Here is a 20,253-nt window from a genome sequence, read left to right on the forward strand (position 1 = left end):
CACGGACCCAATAAGGCCCCGCCCCGTTGTGTATCACATGAGGCCATTCAGCATCGACGCCAACAAGCTGAACAAGGCGACCAGAATATGAGGATGAATAAAGGAAGTGTGAACTGTAACTAAACCAGATTACGTATTCCACTGATCAACGGAACACATTGATTTGGTGATAAAAGAAAATGATGGATCTAAAAGTTGACCCCCTCGCACCATCGTTTCTGTAGGTATATCTGTAGGCGTGTGCTGAAAGAAACCCGAGACACCCGTTCTCTTTTCAGTTGATTTTTTATTGAATAAATGATTTTAAAAGGTAATAACAATGTTTAAATCTACATTATCTTCACAGCCATTGCTTACTCCGATAACCCACCTATATATATACATATTATATATATATAAATGTTCAACCCTCCCAACACTTGTTTTCTTCTCTTTTGTTTTCCTTAAATCTTTTTTTTATGTGATTAAGTTTTTTTCTTTTGGAGTCATACTATCTTAATAAATTCCCCTTTGAAATATTGTCACACTAACAGCAATGCAATAGGAAAAGAAAAAGGGTCTAAGCTCTACAGGGGATGGATTTGAAATTCCCAGTTCATATTATTCGATCAACCATTTTTCAAGTTACTAAAGAAAGAAAAATATCCAAAAGGAAAATATATTAAAATTGGTATGAGGTGTTACACCAGGCAACCCTCCCAGCCCATCAGGCCACTGTAACAGAAACAAGTAATTCTGTACAGCGGCACGTCTTCGAAGTCCGTGTCTCAAAATTTCGGAACATAGAAAACCACTAAAATCATTTTGAAACTAGATCCAAAATATTCTTTTGAAAAGAATTTATTTGGATGTACAAAAACAGTCATTTTCATTTTTTTATTGTATTTTCTTTTCTTTTTTTATAAAAGCTTCAAACAAGTTTATTGTAGTTCTTATTTCATTTGTCATTATTATTATTATTAGTTCATTCTTTTGTTGTTGTCTTTTTTATTCATCTATCAGTGCGATTGTATACCAGTGCAGCTACTGGGTCCAGAGTAACGAAAACAGGCTTTTTCATCTTTAATGGCATAAAAAAATAAGGAATCCATCTTTTATACAAAGTATAACTGCTGGTCTTTAGGGAAAAAACGTTTATAAACCCATAAAGCTAGGAGGCACACCATGGGATTTTCATTTTTGTAAATTATAATAATAATTCTACTCATAATAATAATAACAACAAAACAAGTACTGTAACCACATTTTGCAACCATTTTTTAAACCATCATTGATGCCATGTACTGCTTCAGATAGACCCAATGAAAATTCATTAAAAAATTGGGTTGCTCAATAAGTCAAAACAATTGAGAAATCGCATACACACAAAATAATTTTAAAAATCACATTTGTCATTTGCAGGGGTGTCTTTTGAAAGGACAGGAAGCCAGGCCCGAAGAGCAGCATCTGGGCGCGGCCGCTGGCATCTTTGGTTCAGTCAAACATACGAAGGTAACATGAGCTTGAGCATTCCACGAAATATGAGAATGACCACACAAGGAATGCTGAGGCTGAACTCTAACCCTGGTATGGAACCAAAACTCAATCTGCTACAACAAACTACAAATGTCGCTCCACAATATCCCATGAGGTATCAATGCTTTAAACAGTTAAATTCAGTACAGAAGCAGGACTATTTTCTGCGTGTTCTACGTAAAACATTAGCTGCGACCCGTTAAAGGAGACGCTCACCTTCAGCGTAGTTCCAGGCCCGTTCACTAGTCAAGTCAAACCTGGCCTTTCCAGAGGTCATAACGATTGAGCAGCTAAAGAACCTGGAGGACGTGCTTCTGAAAAAGCAGCATCCAATCCTCCCGGAGAGGCACCGGTCACTACTGCCGTCGCTATCTACCGATCGGCACAAGTTGACGAGCCCGACCATGAGGTTGGGCCAGTGTGGGGTGCGATCGAGGGGAGGGAGGCTACGTCTGACTTCGTGTCCTTTCAAACCTGCACGGGTGTTGACTTGCACTGGTAGGAAAAGAAGAAAAGAAAGAAAAAAACAAGAAAAGAAAACACCTGTTGAACAGATCTGCATATATCAAGGATAGTAAAAGGTAACGCATGTAGGATTTTCTCTAAATGTGGCCCTGTTAAAATAGCAATGACAACCATTAAAAGTACATTTTCAGAGCCCCTCTGAGGCGTTTGCTGCAGGGACCTCGTCCTTCTTCGTTATGAGTTACAATAGCAGTCAGCATTTCCCATAGGGAATTGATCCCAAAGTCGCCCGCATCGGTTAATGAAAGCGAAGATACTCGGGGGCTACCGCTTATATCAGTGACAGTCACATCCTTCAGGATTACAAATGTGCCGTCATAACTCAAGTCACAGCGACACACCAAGGAGAAAATCTTACATGCGGCCTCTTTATGGATGATATGATCAATGAGTCCGCATGACCAGTCACAAGCTGTGACCACCCCAATATGAGGTCCGATAGCACCGTATGTCTTTTAAGTCTCTTCATGGTTAATAAGAGCGTCTAAGCCATAGATCAAGCATATCATGGATAAAACCATAGGTCTCATACTCATACATACAACTCAATACATTGCATGTGTATACAAAGACATATATGTAAAAGAGCATGGTCAATTTGGTTTCGCAGCAGAAGAATTCAGTTTGTGCCGTGTTGACTGGACCAGGAAACGACCGCCTCGCCGCTCCTCTGTCGGCCCGTTGATGCAGCGCGTGCATCGTGGGGGCGCGACGCTGCCTGCCCGTGGGTTCTAAACATTTAGGGGTTACGACACCACAGCGCCCGACATTGTTTTTAAGAGAATGTGTTTATGTGGGGCTTTCAAAAATGAAAGAATTGAGGACCAGCAGCTGGGTGAGACGTGACGGAAAGAGACGGGACCGCAGGCATACGGGAGCCCCCGTATGGCCACGGAAGGGACAGAAACGACATCTGAGGCCCTTTCCTACACTGTGGTGTAAAGATATTGGCGGCGGGGGGGGGAGCGTACCACGGGACAGAGGAGCAGCCGAAGCGCCGTCTATTGGTCCATCACTTACTAGATCACTCATTTAAGGCAACACAACTTAAATCTGGGTCATTTCAGGTTACTGTGGATGGAGTGCCAAAAGCCCTTGACATTTTTTGCATAAAGAAAAATAACCTGTCAGTTAGTAAAGGCTGTTACAAAGAAAGATGCCAGAACCTCTTAAATCCTCCCAGCAAGCGGAACTAAAGCCGAACCCAACGCAGGCGGATCGCGGTGATCCTCGACAGTTCTGGAAAGTGAATCCAACCAGCCTGTCGTATGTGTGTATGCATGTACGTCACTCACAACAAGTAAGCGTTGGGTGAGACATGGCTTCTTGAGTCCTAACAAAGCCCTGGCTTTATATTTGTAGACTTTAACAGTGAGCCACCGGGCCGCTCAAAGTCACGCCGCTGCGTTTCGTTTTCATCGTGCTGCCAAAACAGGCCGACACACCTAAACGCCGTGGACACACAGATCAACGGGTACCTCGCTGAACAGCAGCGTGTCCGGCTTCAACGCCTAAATCAACTCGCTGCAACCGCTTCAGAATCTGACGAGCACAATGGCGTGCATTCCCAAAGCGACACAAACGTGTTACTTCCATATGCCTCCCTGTGAACGCACCACACGTGAACGAGAGACAAATGGTTAGCTATAATCTGAAGAGGCAAGACTAAATGACACTGGCTGGCGAGTTTGCGTTCAGATTGAAGACCCTACACACTAGAGGTGACCCACTACGTGGTGCCGAATGCAAAACACTTCAAGCCGAAAAGCAGATTACTCTTACAAAGTGTGGGATTAAAAGACAATATGGCTTTAAGTAGCTATAGCATGGCCCTGTCACATGACACAGAAACCAAGTCAATTCAGATGAAAGCACTGCTCGTGCACATTATTTTTCCAGGGGCCTGTGGTGGCGCCTGCTCCCCCTGTTCGATGTGGGGCAATCAGACCCACTTGTAGCCCATTTTACAATAACAAATCCCCTGCCAAGAAGTGATTATCCTCAGACTAAATGGCTTCCTCCGCAATTTCTTACATTTCAAAACGTTAAACATAAAAATAAAAAGAGGGGAACGTGGCTGAAAGCTCTAGCCAAACAAACTCAGTTCTGTGTGAAACAGGTCCCACCACAAAACACAACAAATACTAAAGGAGGGGATCTTGAAAAAGATTTCCGTGGGCGATCTCTCGGTAAGATCCAATTTCCAATTCACTGAACTGGTTTCCATCTTGTGGCGGACCAATATTTATATCCACACACACACACACACACACACACACACTACCAGCAAAGGGCATCACAATCCTACTATCTAGACTTTGGAGTATACAGATCCCGATATATAGTTCCAACTATAACACTACAAGATTTGACAAGGCTCAACAGGCAATCTGTTGTTTTTTTGTTTGTTTGAATTTTGGAGAAGAGTCGGAATAGAGAAACAGCCTTTGAGAACTGCACTGGCCTTTCTACGTGGCATACATGTCTGGATATTAAGTTCAAGAAAATAAAAAAAATAAGATTTTTCTTTTTTTAGATAATGTAAAATTGTAGCAAAGCCTAATAAACAATTTAAGTGTGAGACTAATCCACCGGAAAAAAAAGGCTTCCTTCCATCCACAGAATCAAACACCGGATTAGGTTTGCTGAAAAGAATCTAATAGTTGTTTCATTTTGGATATGAGGGGGGGTTATAGATATTGGTATACATATGCTGCAAAAACTTAACCACAGGCTAAGAAAAATAAGTGTGGATTTCTTGCCATCATCAAATGATGCTTTGTTGCCACCCGTTGCCATGTCAACATCTGGGAGACAGTCAGCATGGCAACGGAAACTATCATCATAAAATGGTACAGTAGTAGAAATAGCTAGACCAGGAGGGGGCTGGCTCTCCTGGGAAAAGGTCCGCGGAGAGGTCCAATGATTGGTCATGCGGCTCGCTGTCAGGAATAATGGTTGTAGGGTGGTAGAGGGTGCCCAATGCCATTCTGGTAGTGATGGTGCTGGCGGTGGGCGATGTACTCTGCATAACCCATTGTCATCTTCTCGCTACGGTACCTGGGGATGAGACAAGATGTGTTGGTGAAGGCTGGCTGACCTTGATATTAGGAGAGCTAGGATCAGCTGGGATCGGCCACGGTGCGCACCGAAACGCAGGACCTGCTGGGACCCCGTTTACCAGACGAGCCAATACTGGAGTGAGGACGTCTCAGTCCCAAAAGAATTCTCGAAGCATTATTATTATAATAAATTTTTTAGCATCGTCAAGTCTCTCATTGGACAATTTTTAGAAGCAAATTGATGCAGCAAAGGCAGAGATATCATCTTTTTAATTCCATGATTCTTCTTCCTTAACAAAACCCAGCTCCCATATTACCCATAGTGCAACTCAACCGTACACAGTTCGTATGGAGATTTGGATGACTTAGTCTTCTGGCTACAGGGTCTAGTAAGCTCACTTCTTTCTAACTTTGTACCCACACAATTTCTTGCATTTTAAAACTTGTCTTCAGTGACATCACTTAAGGCAATTTATTTTTGATTTCACACGGCTGCCTCTGGAGCCATAAAGAGCCTTAAATTGCTTAGCATTTCACAAATGCTGTGGTAATCCCCAAGACCTGTTAAAAGACTGATGAGTCAAATCTATGGAGCTCCACTTTAAGGGGGAAACGGATGTAATATATACAGTTTTATGTTCAGTTCACTCAATTCTGATTTGCTGGCAAAACGCTTGCATACGACTTTGGTCTCCTCAGGTAACGTATTGGACATTACCCGTCGCATTTTCAGAGACATGGTTCTAAATTAATACATGTGCAAAACAAAGTAGACGTTGGTGCCACAATAGCAGCGTGTCTGTGGGGAACACAATAAGTGCAGTCTTACCTGGTTAACTTAATGGTCTTCCTGAAGTCGTTTGTGATGGGAGCTTTGTAACCTCCCTTTCGTAGTAAGGAATCTATGGTTTGAATATGGTCCCAACCTTTGTAAAAAAATAATTCAAAGAGTTTAAAGATCTTTATACATTCCTAAAAAGCCACATCGGGCACACCGTGCACTGTCTTTTCAAAAAGCAGATTAGGCTGATATGTTAGGGGGCACAAATAGACCTTACCTTGCTCCTTTGCAACCTCTGGTAGATAGGTGGCGGTGCGCTTTGATCCTTTTTCATTGAAAAACTCTATCCTAATACCGTGAACACCCACCTAGAATTCAGGGAGGAAACAAGTGTATTTTTAACCCCCACACTGCTGTCAAACAAAGACAAAGTTGTAAAAAGAACAAGCTTCAATCCGATAGACCAAACGCAATGTTCAAATAGGTCACAGTATGATAGGCATTCAATTTAGTCTTAATTAGGGATGGGTATCGTTTGGGTTTTTTCCGATACCGGTGCTAAACCGGTACTTTTAAAACGATATCGGTGCCTAAACGGTGCCTGAACCGATACTTTTTTTTTTTTAACGCACAATGAGGACATTAAAAACCTCTTCGGCCATATTCTGTAGAAGCCGTTATCATGGAGCACTGACACACAACGGATATTAGACTGTTAGCATACACAAGATATGTTCTCCATTATATGATGTGATATGTATTGTCATGTGCAGCCCTTATAGGGTTAATCCTGTCACTGTGTTGATGGGCAAAGAGAACAACCAATCAGAGGTACTGAAGATGACACGTGACAAATAAAGTTTTGCTTCTGACAGCGAGAGTTACACTGAAACAAAGTGACGCCCCACGGTCTTTATTCCTCCGTCATTATATTCCCGGTAACACCGGGTATACAGCCGGGATCGCTGTACATCACATGTGTCAAAGTCAAGGCCCGCGGGCCAGATCCGGCCCGTGAATTAGTTCTCTCTGGCCCGCGGGATGATATCTAATTACTATTAAAACCGGCCCGCAGTATTATGTGTCCGCAGCACCATAATACTACAAGTCCCAAGATGCACTGCGAGTGCATTGGCGCGTACCGAGTGCCCGCGAGCGAGCGCGATCCCGCGTCTTCTCTTCACTTCATGAGCAGCAGCAGCAGTCACAGTGGAGGCCTGAACATCGCCTTCAATTGTCATCTCCCTCTCCCCCAAAATGGCAAAAAGAAAGGTAGACGCTGAAAACAGGGGTTTCAAGACAGGTGGGAGGCAGAATACATGTTCACCGAAGTAAAAGGAAAGCCTGTGTGTCTTGTGTGTGGAGACAGCGTGTCTGTTATGAAAGAATATAACTTAAGAAGGCACTATGAAACATCAACGAAACACACAGACGCACAGAAAGACAAATACAAGAATATGAACACAGAACAAAGGCTACAGAAGGTAGCAGAGTTAAAAAGAAATCTTAAGTCCCAGCAGGCTATGTTCACAAAAGCCAAATCACAAAGCGAGGCTGCAGTCAAGGCCAGTTTTATTGGGGCTGAAGAGGTCGCAAAATCAGCCCGGCCATTTACCGAGGGAGACTTTGTAAAGAACTGTATGCTCAAAGTTTGTGACATTGTGTGCCCAGAACAAAGGCAGCTATTTTCAAATGTGAGTCTGAGCAGAAACACAGTTGCTGACCGTGTAAACCAGCTTTCCACTAATCTTAAACAACAGCTTGTGGGAAAAGGAAAAGATTTCATCGCATACTCCCTTGCTGTGGATGAGAGCACCGACATATCGGACATTGCTCAGCTGTCAATTTTCATCCGTGGAGTGGACTCAAGCCTGTGCGTGACAGAAGAGTTTTTGGGATTATGTCCGATGCATGGCACAACTACAGGAAAGGATCTGTATGAACAGGTATCCGGGTGTGTAAATGACATGGAGCTGCCTTGGGACAAACTTGTGGCACTAACAACAGACGGAGCGCCCGCAATGTGCGGTCATAAAAGTGGCTTGGTGGCAAGGATTCGGGAGAGAAAAAAGGAGAAAGACGGCACGGGTGAGCTGATATCTTATCACTGCATCATACACCAGGAGTCGTTGTGTGGCAAAGCTTTGAAAATGGAACATGTTATGAGCACCATAACACGAGCAGTTAACTTCATTAGAGCAAAAGGTTTAAATCACTGCCAGTTCAAGATGTTTCTGGAGGAGTTAAATTCAGACTATGGTGACCTGCCCTATCACACAGAGGTGCGGTGGCTAAGCAAGGAAAGGTGTTGAAAAGGTGCTTCGAGCTGCGTGAGGATATCTGTCTGTTCATGGAAAGCAAAGGGAAAGACACTACAGAGCTCCGTGATAAAAAGTTCCTGTGTGAAGTCGCATTTCTGTGTGACATCGCTGGCCATCTGAATGAACTGAACCTGCTGCTGCAGGGGCGGGGCCATGTCATCTCTGACATGTATTCTACTGTGAGGGCGTTTAAAACCAAGCTGAGCCTGTGGGAAACGCAGATGCGAAAAAATAACTGACCATTTTTCGTGTTACAAGACCATGCACGAGCTGGTCTCTAAACAGCCTACTGAGCCCAGTGAGCCTACTGTTGTGTTCCCGAGTACAGAGTTTGCTGACAAACTCGGCATACTTGCTGCCGACTTCAGGCGGAGATTTTCCGACTTTGAAGCCCAAAAAAGCAGGTTTCAACTACTCAGCAATCCATTTGCAGTTGACGTGGAAAGTGCACCAGCAAATCTCCAAATGGAGCTGATTGAGCTTCAGTGTAATGACACACTGAAGGCAAAATATGAGTCCGTGGGCGCTGCTGAGTTTGCCCGTTTCATCCCCGACACAATGCCCGAGCTGCGCACCCAAGTTGCTCGCATGCTGTCTATGTTTGGCAGCACATACCTGTGTGAACAACTGTTTTCGTTGATGAAACTAAACAAAACATCACATAGGAGTCGTCTTACTGATGAACACCTGAAGTCAATCCTGAGGATTTCCTCAGTTCAGAGCCTGACCCCAAACATTAATGAACTTGTACTCAAGATGAGACACCAAGTATCGGGCTCAGCCTCAGACAAGTGAGCAGAAAGGACTTGGACTTGATATTTCTTTGAAGGGAATTATTTTATTTTTTTCTCCAGTTGAATGGACCCAGGGAAATGTTGCCTAAGAAATTAATGCAACTGTTTTGCACTTTTGCAAGTTTGCACTAACTTTTCTAATTTTATTATAAAAGACAGTCATTGGTGAGGATCAGAGCAGCACACTGATTTTTTTTTTTTTTTTAACCCTTGTTAAATATGATTGACCCGAAATCAATATTACACCCTCCCCCCGCCTTTGGGTCATTTTGACCCGATTCAATGTTTCACCCTCCTGTTACCTTTATATTTACTAACATATTTTACCCTTTGGGTTCAATTTGATGCCATCAATTAAAACCTCCAGAAAATTATTAGAATTAATATTGTTTTCCAAGTTTAAGTGTGAGGCACTTTATGTTTGTTTGTTGACTGCCGAAAGAACACAGACATTAAACATTGAATGGGGTCAAATTAATCCTAAGGCGGGGGGAGGGTGTAATATTGATTCGGGTCAAAATGACCCTAAGGCAACACAAGGGTTAATGCATGCCGTTTCATTTATCTTGCCATTGAGCTTTGAAGGAAAATTACATTTTGCTGTTTACCTGTTAAAAAAAAAGAAAAAAACGTTTTCAATTTATTACTGAAAGAGCCTTGAGAAAATATTGCAACTGATTTTATTTATGTTTTACTTAATTTAATGATTAATGTTAAGTGCAATATAGGCTGTGTTATTGGTATTGGTTCAATATGTGCAATAATTGCGAGTTTTAATAAACATTGAACCAGCCCGGCCCTCCACTTGTACCATTTTTTTTATTTTGGCCCCCTGTGTATTTGACTTTGACATCACTGCTGTACATCAACACATCTGCTAGCAGACTGTCACGCTCGTAGCTCGCGCTAGCTACGAGCTAGCGCTAGCTTAAGCATGGTTATAATGGCTAATTTATTATTTCTTGGGCTACTTTTATGAATGCAAGACTTGCAATCAACGTTACTAATCTGAGTTCAGGCTGCTCGTCATAATCGGTCTCCACGTGTTCAGCCCCATCGCGTCCAGCCTGACGCTGGTGTGCTCGACACGGGCTCACGTAGTCACACACGGCGCAGCCTCCGCTGTCAAAGTTAAATATGATAGGCTATCGCAACCTGCTGACAGGGCGAAGTCACCAGAGAAGTTCACAACAATAGTTTTTTTCAATTTCAATCGGCTCAGGCACCGGAATGAAGCACCGAAATGTGCGCTATGCTTTGTCCGGGTAATACCGGTTGTATTGGAACCGGTACCATATTGTCACCGGGTTTCGGTACCCAACCCTAGTCTTAATGGGGAACACATTTGCATCAAAATGTGGAGGTGCCACACATTTTTTTCTTTTATACAAACCATGTTGCCTTACCTCCCAGTCAAGGTAATCACCAACGTCTTCAAAGTTGGTGAGAAGAGACACTGAGCAGAAGAGTCGAGGCAGCTCATCCCTTGTCATAGGGGGGAAGCGGCTGTCCTTAAGGGCACTGCAAGGCAGAACAAGCACAAAGAAAGCACAATTACAAAAGCGGTCCAACGGTTTGAACACGCAATGCACTCATAACCTTTTATTTTTATACAGAGGGTACATTCCCAGCCTTTTCTCCCCTATAGATTGATCTACGGACATACAGAGGTCAGCGTGTTCATAGCATGGACTCTGACCATGGCTGTTGAGCTGGCAGCAGCTCCGCCTGTAATGTGTATATTTGTACACAGTACCAGTAGGAGACTGCGTGTTTACATTCATTTGAAACGTCAGTTGTGTCTGCCCTCAGGTCAAAAACGCTGGTGGAGCAATTCGACACCAGGTCGTGACCGATGGCACTCAGAAGGCACTCTTGTTTTCGCTCATTCGTGAGACTTAAATAGCAGTAAGTAGGTTTCTAATTGAAACACTTGACCGCCAAAGCCAAGCAGTGCCCAACCGGCGTTTAACCCACCAGCCAGGTGAACTACCAACGTGGGTTTAACCCGTGTATCTGAGTTTGTCTGGACTTCCCAAATACAATTACACAAGGGCTCTTTATTATCACAGCTTTACACTTTTTGAAATAAAAAAAACAGATTCACAACAGTCCATACATTAGTTAGTTGAGTTGTCGATACATTTCAGTTGGGTCACTGTCTGTCCTTTTGATCTCATGAGTGCCAGGTCATGGAGACTAAATTATTTTTGGCATCTTCTACATCAGTGTTAACAGATTTTGTCGCTAGCCAAATTTAACTACAGTTAACTGTCTGACTATTAAATAATGTGCTCACACTTATACAGTAAACTGTATGCATTTGTCTAAATTAATGTCAAAGGGAAGACGTTTAATGGCAAAACCTACTTTAAAGACATTAATAACTTTTGAATATGTTTTTGAAGCCCAGGACCTGGGATCAATGGAGATATGTGCTCCACACAGCGAGCTACATGAACGAAACAGAACAAAAGTAAATACTATAAAAAAAACAGAAATTGTGGATTTTTTGCACTCATACACACACAAACTATCAGCTGTGGGGTTATTTACTACTACTACTGGTACAAAGTCATCCTTATGAGGGTCTAGAATCTAATATGCTTGTTGTTAATCTACGACTACTTCACATTTGTACTGTTGCAGCAATTGGTCTACAGCTTTGAAACATAAAAAAAAGGGACTTTGCATTGTTGCTTACCTGGTAAGGGTGTACTCCCTGAGTCCTGAGTGCAGATTCATGGCAGAAAATGTACCTATACAACCCCTCAACCGCTTGTCTCTGCCTATTTTCCATGTGACAAACAGCGGGCTGAAAAACAACAAGGGACCATGTTTAAGCAGTTGAACTTTTAATAATGTGCACATACTGTGTATATAATATATTCCTGTAGGATACAAAAGTCGGTTAGTAGCACGTATCGGTTCATTCTGATGTTGCACGTCACAGCTGCTTTTCACAAGCGTCTTCTACACCGTGATAGATCAGCTTTAATCAAAGACTGCAGGCGTTTGTTCATTCATGTTTTTTTTAAACAGTCACTTTCTACCTATCATGAAAAGATTTTCAACTTTAAGTTGCAACTGTGTAAGCATGTTAATTAGCCTAGCATATTGATCACGTTAATCATTTTTTACATGATCAGATATAACAATGTATCACTTGTTTTCATCAACAAAAGAGTTGATGACGATGAATAACCCAATAGATAAAGCATAACAGAACACCTGCAGAGCATACAACAGGTCGAAGGCATCTCGTTTGGGTTTTTGCACGAGTAATGTTCATTACATGCATGTCTGGTGGAGCAAATGCAGATGTACCCATTAGAACAGTTTCCTGCTTCAATGCAACTGACGGGGTCTTTTTATGTTTCAGTGCACTTTCGGCCACAAAACTACAATGATTGTGTATATTGTGATGTGTCGTCAAGATGCTTCGAATCCCATGCGACTCACTGGCTCAAAAGTAAACGGAAGATCTCCTTCTGATCTTCACTAAGGAAAGTTAATCCCACTGATTTACTGTCACTTGCCCAAAAAGGTATTTTTCTCTGATGCCAGGTAATGCCGCGTTCACACTACACAACTTTAGCCCTGATTTTCCACTCGCCAACAGTTTTTGAAGCTGCGGGTCTAAAACCCCGGATCAGAGATAAATCTGCCTTCCTGGACAGTCGCACATCACGTGTGAAGTGTTGAAAGGCGTGAGCTGAGAGGATCGCCAGTGCATCAGACACCTTCCACATATGTAGCATGATCAATATCTGGATCTGTCAGTCTGTCAAGGAGCTAGAGCCAATGAGATGCATGTTTTACATACGCAATGTGGACCAAAGTTGTCACCGTCTGATCTACATAGGGAGAATAACTACGCTGCGCTCGTGTCACGTATTGCATACGTCAATAAAAAAATATTTTGCTGGTCAGTCTAGTGAGTGTGAAATCTACCATGATTTATAGATTACAGCGGCAAGTTGTGTGGACAGAACAGCAATCGGACAACTTTGAAAGTCATGTAGTGTAAACTTGGCTTAACATACCACTGCAGGGCTCCACTCTGGTCGCCCCCACCCCGTTAAAATGAGTATAATTTAAAAAGCATCAGTTTAACTTAAATTCAGCATAACACCCTTCATATTTAGCTATAATTACTTGAGTCATTGATTCTTTGGTAATGAATTGTGAACAAAGTATTCAACGGAAGCAAGTGTTTTCTTCAAAACTAAGACAGAGATATTTGTATTACTTTTTCTATATACTTTCTCAATGGACAATACGAAGCCTCTGCGTTTTTTGTAGGTGGGACTACTGATACAGCTACTTGGTGACATCTGATTCTCTCTCTCTTCCTTTAAGGAAAATGAAACCTTGTAAAGAGAAAGGAGAAAAAGGGGGAAGAAAGGAGCTTAAGAGTGTTTTCCTGGTGAAGACATTTTCAATACCAGAATCAATACTTCAACTGTAACAATGGCGTGTATGTTAGGTTTTAATCCATTAAATCTTGAGCTAGAACTCCTATACGGTTAAAAAAAAAAAAGAAGGCTTTGAAAGTCCAATTTTACAAAAAGAAACATACATGAGACATTTTCTCTTTGAACATATTTACATTTTATTTTTAGCTTCTTCACATTTGAAACAACTTTTTTACAAAACCAAAACTGTGATCGACTCAAAGTTCCAGTAATTACACCAACAACAACAAAAAAGAGTAAATTACAAAGGAAAATAAATTACAACTACAGGCAGGCCATCGCTGGAAAGTCACATTTTAAAAACCAATGCAGTGTCTAATGGACACCGCTGTAGAGTTTGTCTTACAGGAGTTTCACCCAGCAGCTCCTCATACTGTGGCTTCATTATACCTTTCCTGGGACATTTCCCCCTCTCCCCAGTGAGGAAAGGTCGGTGTCTTCTGGTGTTGTGGCCAAAAGGGGGCGGGCCAACAGAGGCAACGGTCGATGTAGAAAAGGGAAGATTGCTAGTGTTCACCAATTGGTAGCACAATGGACGAAATAAAATACATTAACACAATAGCATGTTTACCAAATAGTTTAGCTTTTTAATTGAAATCTTTAACTTTGTTTAGCTTAATAAAGCTACACAATTTAAGTAGCTCACAGTATATATATATATATATATTTGTAAATATAAAATTCTATCGATATCAATCAATACTATGCCACAAGAGACTACATTTGCCTTATTAAGCTATACAACCAGTCACTCTAAATAAGCTAGCTAAATTAGCTGACTAGATATGCCAACGTACCTGCAGCAGCGCCAGCTGGCTCCGTTGGTCTTCTTGAAGCAAAACGTTTTAAAATGACTGCCGTGTTGGTGCTCCTTCAAGCGCACACACGCTACACACACATTGCTCAAGGTGATACACATCTGCGATGTGTTTACTATCATGACTTAAAGTAAAGAGCCTGTCTACAAGGAGCTAGAGTTCCTAAAAAGATCACTAAATGTTCAAGATTTGAGACCCTGAATTATTCACAGACCAACTTTGCAGGGCACCGTCTCAACTGTTGTGGTCGTTCTAAACAGTTCAATAACTCAATCTGACAAAGCCCCCCAAGTGAAGAACATGTCGAGGACACCACAGACCAGAATTTGTGAGTTTCTCAAACAAATGTGAGTTTTGACATTGCCTACTATATTCTTAGTCACAGCTGGCTTTAGACCTTGGTTTCTATATGGTGACGGCTCAAGTGCAATGTAGATGATTCACTCTTGAAGACTGACAGTTAAAATAGTGCGCGATCAGATTTGTATCCGGGTTAGGGGCATCCAACGACTGAGCACTTTATGAACGCTTTCCATGTGTCCCTGCTTGAGATTACACACAATGGACATTATTATAACATTGGGGATGCCAGGGGAAAAAATACAGAATGTCAAATTTAGTGTACATAGCAACAAGATATTTGTTCAACATACAGAGGGCCATAATTATGTCAATGGAGCTATTACAGCGAGCTATTCTTGCATCAGCAGACGTATCATTTATGAAGGCTTAACGATTGGAACCGGCCCATGAAGTATGGGCCACAAAGCAATTTGTAAATGAACACAGACACTGGGAGAATACTCCAAGAAAGGAATAAGAAAATATTCTGTGGAGGCTCACACATTTCAGTGAATGTGTGCATCAATTTAAAGAGGCAGCCATGTATTGACTCCTGCATTAAATAAATGAATTGCTAAAACAGTGTTGGATATACATTTCGCCATTACTTGACATGTTTTGGTTAGTCTATCCATTTACCTGGAATTAGCTGAGGTCCTTATTTTAAAAGCTCACAGCTGGTTTCATTTTTAATTTAGTAGATAATAGATGAATTAACTAGGGCTGCAACAACGAATCGATAAAATCGATAATTAAAATAGTTGGCAACGAATTTCATTATCGATTCGTTGTGTCGTGCGATTATTACGGCGCTCAATAAGTCACGGAGTCTAAACAAAGTTGAGTTGAGCGCAGAGCGGCGCAGGAGAAACAAGAGCGGAGGGAGAGGAGAGAACGCTGCGTTGTGAGAGCCAATCAGCGCTGAGCTGCTCCTCTGTTGATGAATCTAATTGGCTGCTGCTGCTCACGTGGCGCTGGATGCGGAAGTCATTCACGTAGTCGGAGACATTCACGGAGCTAAGTGCGCCTCCGGGTGACGTTATGAACCCAGACACCAGGGCGCTACATGTCACGACGTGTGTGGCATTTCCACAAGAGTATAACGTAGAAAACGTGGTTATTTATTCCGTGGCGGATAGCGGAAAATATTTTTCCACGGAGAAAGGCAACGGAGATAAACCACGACGCCACTCGCTGTGAGCGCTGCGCGTGCAGACAGCATCTAACGGAGCGGAGTAGCGCGTGAGCTCTGATCGCTCTTTTAATTAAGTATCGATACTAAAAATATGCTAAATCACATCGTTTTTAACGTACGGGTACTTTGTTAGCATCGCTACACCGTGCAGCGTGACAGCAGCAGATGTAGCGGACTAACATTCAAGCTAACCTAACTTCGCAAACGCTGTGGACATCTGAACGCTGATTGGCCGAGACTCGACACGTCCCATCAAAGATGTTTTATTGCGAAGAGCACCACTTCACATTTTTTCCGCGTCTCACTGCAATCTCAACGGCAGGGGGCCAGGTGAAGAAAAAAAAAACAATCGGAACGCGTCTCTGATATTGTTCAGGGGGCGGGGCCACATGGGGACCACTGCTCAGGAGAGGAAAGCTGTCAGTCTGTTTGTGACGGTTCATCCACATGCTGACCAGTGAACAGGGTTCATCACCATGGTGACCAGTGGATCTCCAGGACCTTTCCATGACTGTAAACCAAATTTCCATGATTAAACATTTTGTGAAAACTCTGTCTATACGTGACAAAGTGAGAAGATGTAGTATTTAAACTAACAATGAGAATTCCAAAGCATACCGTATATATAACGTGTAAATTAAGATTTGAATAAAACAAATTTGCATTACTTTTCCAAATATTTTGGGATTTTATTTTTTTCCAATTACTTTTCTAGGCCTGCTAATAGCCATTTAAAAATTCCATGACTTTTCCAGGTTTTCCATGACCGTACGGACCCTGTTTTGAATAAAGGGTTGAAAATTAAAGTTCTTTTGTTTTTTTATCCGATTAATCGATAAAATAATCAACCGATTAATCGATTATCAAAATAATCGTTAGTTGCAGCCCTTAAACTAAACATGAATCAGCTATACCAAAAAAAAAATGTCAACCCTGTAAGGATAATTGTAACTGATAATAATAATAAAAATAAAACAAAGCCTAATCGTTTTCTGAGGCGATTATAGTACCTCCATATCGACTGTGTATAAGGGGTTGTTGCCCATAATGATTTCCTGCAAAACCTTGGGTGTTTGAACGGTTTCCATAAATACACACCATTCGTAACCCATCATAAGCATCTGAAATGTATGAAACATTACACTTTAGTGTCTGCATGGTGAAGTGAAATAGTTCCTTTCACTTACATGCGTTACATGACAGTAGAAACACACATTTAAACCCCAGTAAAGCAACTCCCTTGACGAGTGCATTTAACCAAAGTCTGTGTCAAATCAATGTGAACTGGAGTTGCAATGCCATCAGTCCTCGTAATGAAAGTAAAAACGCCCGTAAAGTCAATTGCCATCACATTACAAAGCTCTCCTAAGGTGGGGTCAACATGGTTTAGTGGAGGGCGCAGGAGAGCAGTTAAGGCAGGAGCAATACATGTATTCATCTTATTGTTAATTTGCTCATAAAACACACACACACTTTAAAAAACTGTTTCAGTGTATGCTTACAATTATTAAACACTACACACGTCTGTGTTAGATTTAACAGTGAATGTGGTCCATTCGGTAAACAGTCGGCAGAGGGAATGCTTAGGACTGCTTATTAGTTAGCAATGTTCTTTGTTGGTTTGCGCTAAACTCGGTTTACGTTAGGGTCTCTAAATTCGACATCACACGTTAACGATATCAAACCGGCTGTACACTGCGCGTATAGTACGACCAATCTGCCCGTGATGCCAGAGAGACTTTGAAGAAATATACTATTATGTGAATTAATTAACGTTATAGCGAGCACATCGGTGCTAAGCTAATGTAGCTTGTCGCTAACAAAGCTAAGACTGATATGTGGCAATCCAGAGTTCATTGAGGGCAACAGAAAAAAGTAAGAATTGTAACGTTACCTTTTGATGTTTGACATGTTAGTGTTTTAAGTGTTATGTCTTAACCAACAAAACCGCTTCTGTTATCTGTCTCGTTCAACCTTTTCTTTTAGCTTAACCCAAGTGTTAGTGGCTCGCTAGTGGAGCTAACATTAGCGACAAACAGGCTTAACGTCAGCTAACTGTGTTTTCCGAGTTGGACAAACAAACTGCCAAATGGGTTTTTTCCAAACATATTAAAGTACACCAAAGTTGTAAATGTAGATCCCAGAGCATCATAATGTCAAATAGCATTCATTGTAACGTTGGGACAGTCCCGCTGCGGGCCAGTGCCGACAGCCTGTTCGACAGGGCCCCACATTCCAACTTGAACACATTACGCTATGGTCGCGAGCGTTTCAGATCAAATGCATCATAAGTAAAATGTTATTTCGATGTGACAGTTCTTGCCCTAGACGCCAAATCGGCATCCCAAGGCAATCCCGTCAACTGTGCCACCACAAAATACACTCGTTTAGAGATGACAGCAAGGAGCTTTGACATGCAACAAAACAACAAAAGACCACAATACTCACTAGGGATCGTTTGTAAACCTGGGTGTTCTCGGAGGTTGGTATCCGTACAGATGGCAATAGAGCACGTCAAAACAGAAGCAGCACATCTCAGCTGAGACGACCATTTTTCTGCCTCCACTTCCCGAACCCGGTCCCGAGCTGAGATTCGGGGAGAGGCCGGATGAAGAGTAGCCGGCCGGGGACGGGGACGGCGACAGAGCGCTTGTGCCGCTGCTGCCACTACCACTGCTGCTAACGTTACCCCCGGGTCCCCCCAGGCCGTTGGCTCTGCTCACGTTCGCCGCTGCTGCAACGGTGGCTGAGGAGCCAATCCCCAACTCCGAGCCACAGTGTCCGTTTCCTGCCATCCCGCTTCCCGCCCCCACCCCGCCGGGACCCCCCGACCCGGGCGATCCCGACAGTTTCTGCTTCTTCACCCCGCAGCACCCGGCCGCCATCTTGGAACAATCTGCACCGACACACCGCTTCCGACCCATAACCGTCACCGCGAGAAGGGTGGGGGAAACGTCGACCAGACGTAGAAATCCCACTGCGCCGATACGTATGACGGACAAAATTCCACTTTCACTCTTGTTTTTTTGTCGGCCAACGAAAAACCGATGTGGTGAGAAGACTGCAATGTCACCCTAGCGTTGCATTTAACAATACGTGACTTTCCTACGCAAAATCCATAACTTATCTGGGTCCGCGTTTTTTTCCTTGGGTAGTCAGCTAGTCCAGTTTTGAACCACGGTGTTCCAGTAGCTCACCGATAACGTCAAGTCCCAACCACATATGCACCGCGTTATCCCTAACACGACACCATCCGAGGCGATCGCAGTCAGTTCCCCTTATACATACAAGTTCAGGGAGTGCACTGTCGGAACAGGCCGCAGATGACAGTAGTCGGGCGGTCCAGATGTGAAGCCGACAAACAGTGCACTGTAGCCCAGCCGCACGCCTCTCCAAGTGGAAGCTGGGAGCTTGAGTACGCAGGACCCATACGCGTTAGCACAAATTGCGCACAGTGTCTTGGGCAGCGTAGCTTCTCATCGCACCAGCTTGCTTGTCTCTGCCTCACGAACTTCTAATTGCACAACAGGCCCAGTGTGTTGGAATCCCAGGCGCTGGGATAACGCAGAGTAAAATGGCATCTGCTACCGCGGGGCTATGTGGCACAGTGAAACGCGTCAGCGCCGAGCAAGTCATTTCACTAACGCCAGCCCACAGTTTGCACCTGCATGATGCCTGTTCTCGGACTTGGTTGAAAAAATGGAAAAAAAATCTCAAAGCCAGCTCCGCGTCAAATGTAGAACTGAAAGTTGTCAGTGTTGGTTTTTTTTGGAGGTTGTCATCCGTTCATGGGGATACATATAGAAGAGCATTATAGTCCGCGAGCCGTGAGGAATCCTGCGGGTTTGGCAACCCTCGCTCCGCACCCGCCTCTCAGCTGCTACCATTCAGCGCTGTTCGGGGAGAAACCCTGCGATCAGTCAGTGGGCACAGGCGTCGATGTCGTCAGTACGCCGGAAGCGGATTCAGGAAGAGCGTTGCGCCCGGTTGCTACACATCCTGCGTAGCTTCTGGGGTATCACGTTTGCAGTTTAGAAGAAATGTACGGTCCCGTGGAAGCACGCGCGCTCCCGACGTCCATACACGTGCACGGGGAGGTGGCAGTGTCATCGAGCTGCTTTGGGCCAATTCGATTATCTACGTTAGTCCTGTAAAGGGGATTGATTTTAATTTCAGTAAGAAGATGTATCAATTCGTTTTTACGAGTCTCTCTGGGTTGAAATAAAGATTAGAGACTAAAGCACTTTCCTTTTAAATTGTTCCTGTTAAAGTAATTTGTTATTTGGGGTTCATTCTGTTGGTTTGCTTGGAATCTTGTACATATAAATTGGTCTGTTTTCATGGCCGACGGTATAACACACACCTCATAGACACAGCTTTCTTGGCACCCAGAAACAGTAACATTAATATGACAACTGTAAT

The 20,253-nt window shown here is 43.0% G+C and overlaps 1 protein-coding gene across 3 annotated transcripts in view; it reads right to left on the reverse strand.

Annotated features, from left to right (window-relative positions):
• Positions 1-19,802, reverse strand: part of ammecr1 (AMMECR nuclear protein 1) — a 41,273-nt gene extending 21,471 nt beyond the window's left edge. The window contains exons 1-6 of one of the 3 annotated variants that reach the window (XM_056411859.1): positions 18,280-19,802; positions 11,703-11,813; positions 10,405-10,519; positions 6,161-6,251; positions 5,932-6,028; positions 825-5,100 (exon numbers count right to left, since the gene is read on the reverse strand). In XM_056411859.1, coding sequence (XP_056267834.1) covers positions 4,986-5,100; positions 5,932-6,028; positions 6,161-6,251; positions 10,405-10,519; positions 11,703-11,813; positions 18,280-18,755 — 1,005 coding nt within the window. In that variant the 5' untranslated portion in view covers positions 18,756-19,802 and the 3' untranslated portion in view covers positions 825-4,985. Of the gene's footprint in view, positions 1-824; positions 5,101-5,931; positions 6,029-6,160; positions 6,252-10,404; positions 10,520-11,702; positions 11,814-18,279 lie in introns of those variants that run through there. The other 2 variants (XM_056411861.1, XM_056411860.1) reach the window with 2 other exon arrangements.
• Positions 19,803-20,253: the final 451 nt, after the last annotated feature.

This window comes from Pseudoliparis swirei, chromosome 3, assembly GCF_029220125.1.
Source record: "Pseudoliparis swirei isolate HS2019 ecotype Mariana Trench chromosome 3, NWPU_hadal_v1, whole genome shotgun sequence".
NCBI lineage: Eukaryota > Metazoa > Chordata > Actinopteri > Perciformes > Liparidae > Pseudoliparis > Pseudoliparis swirei.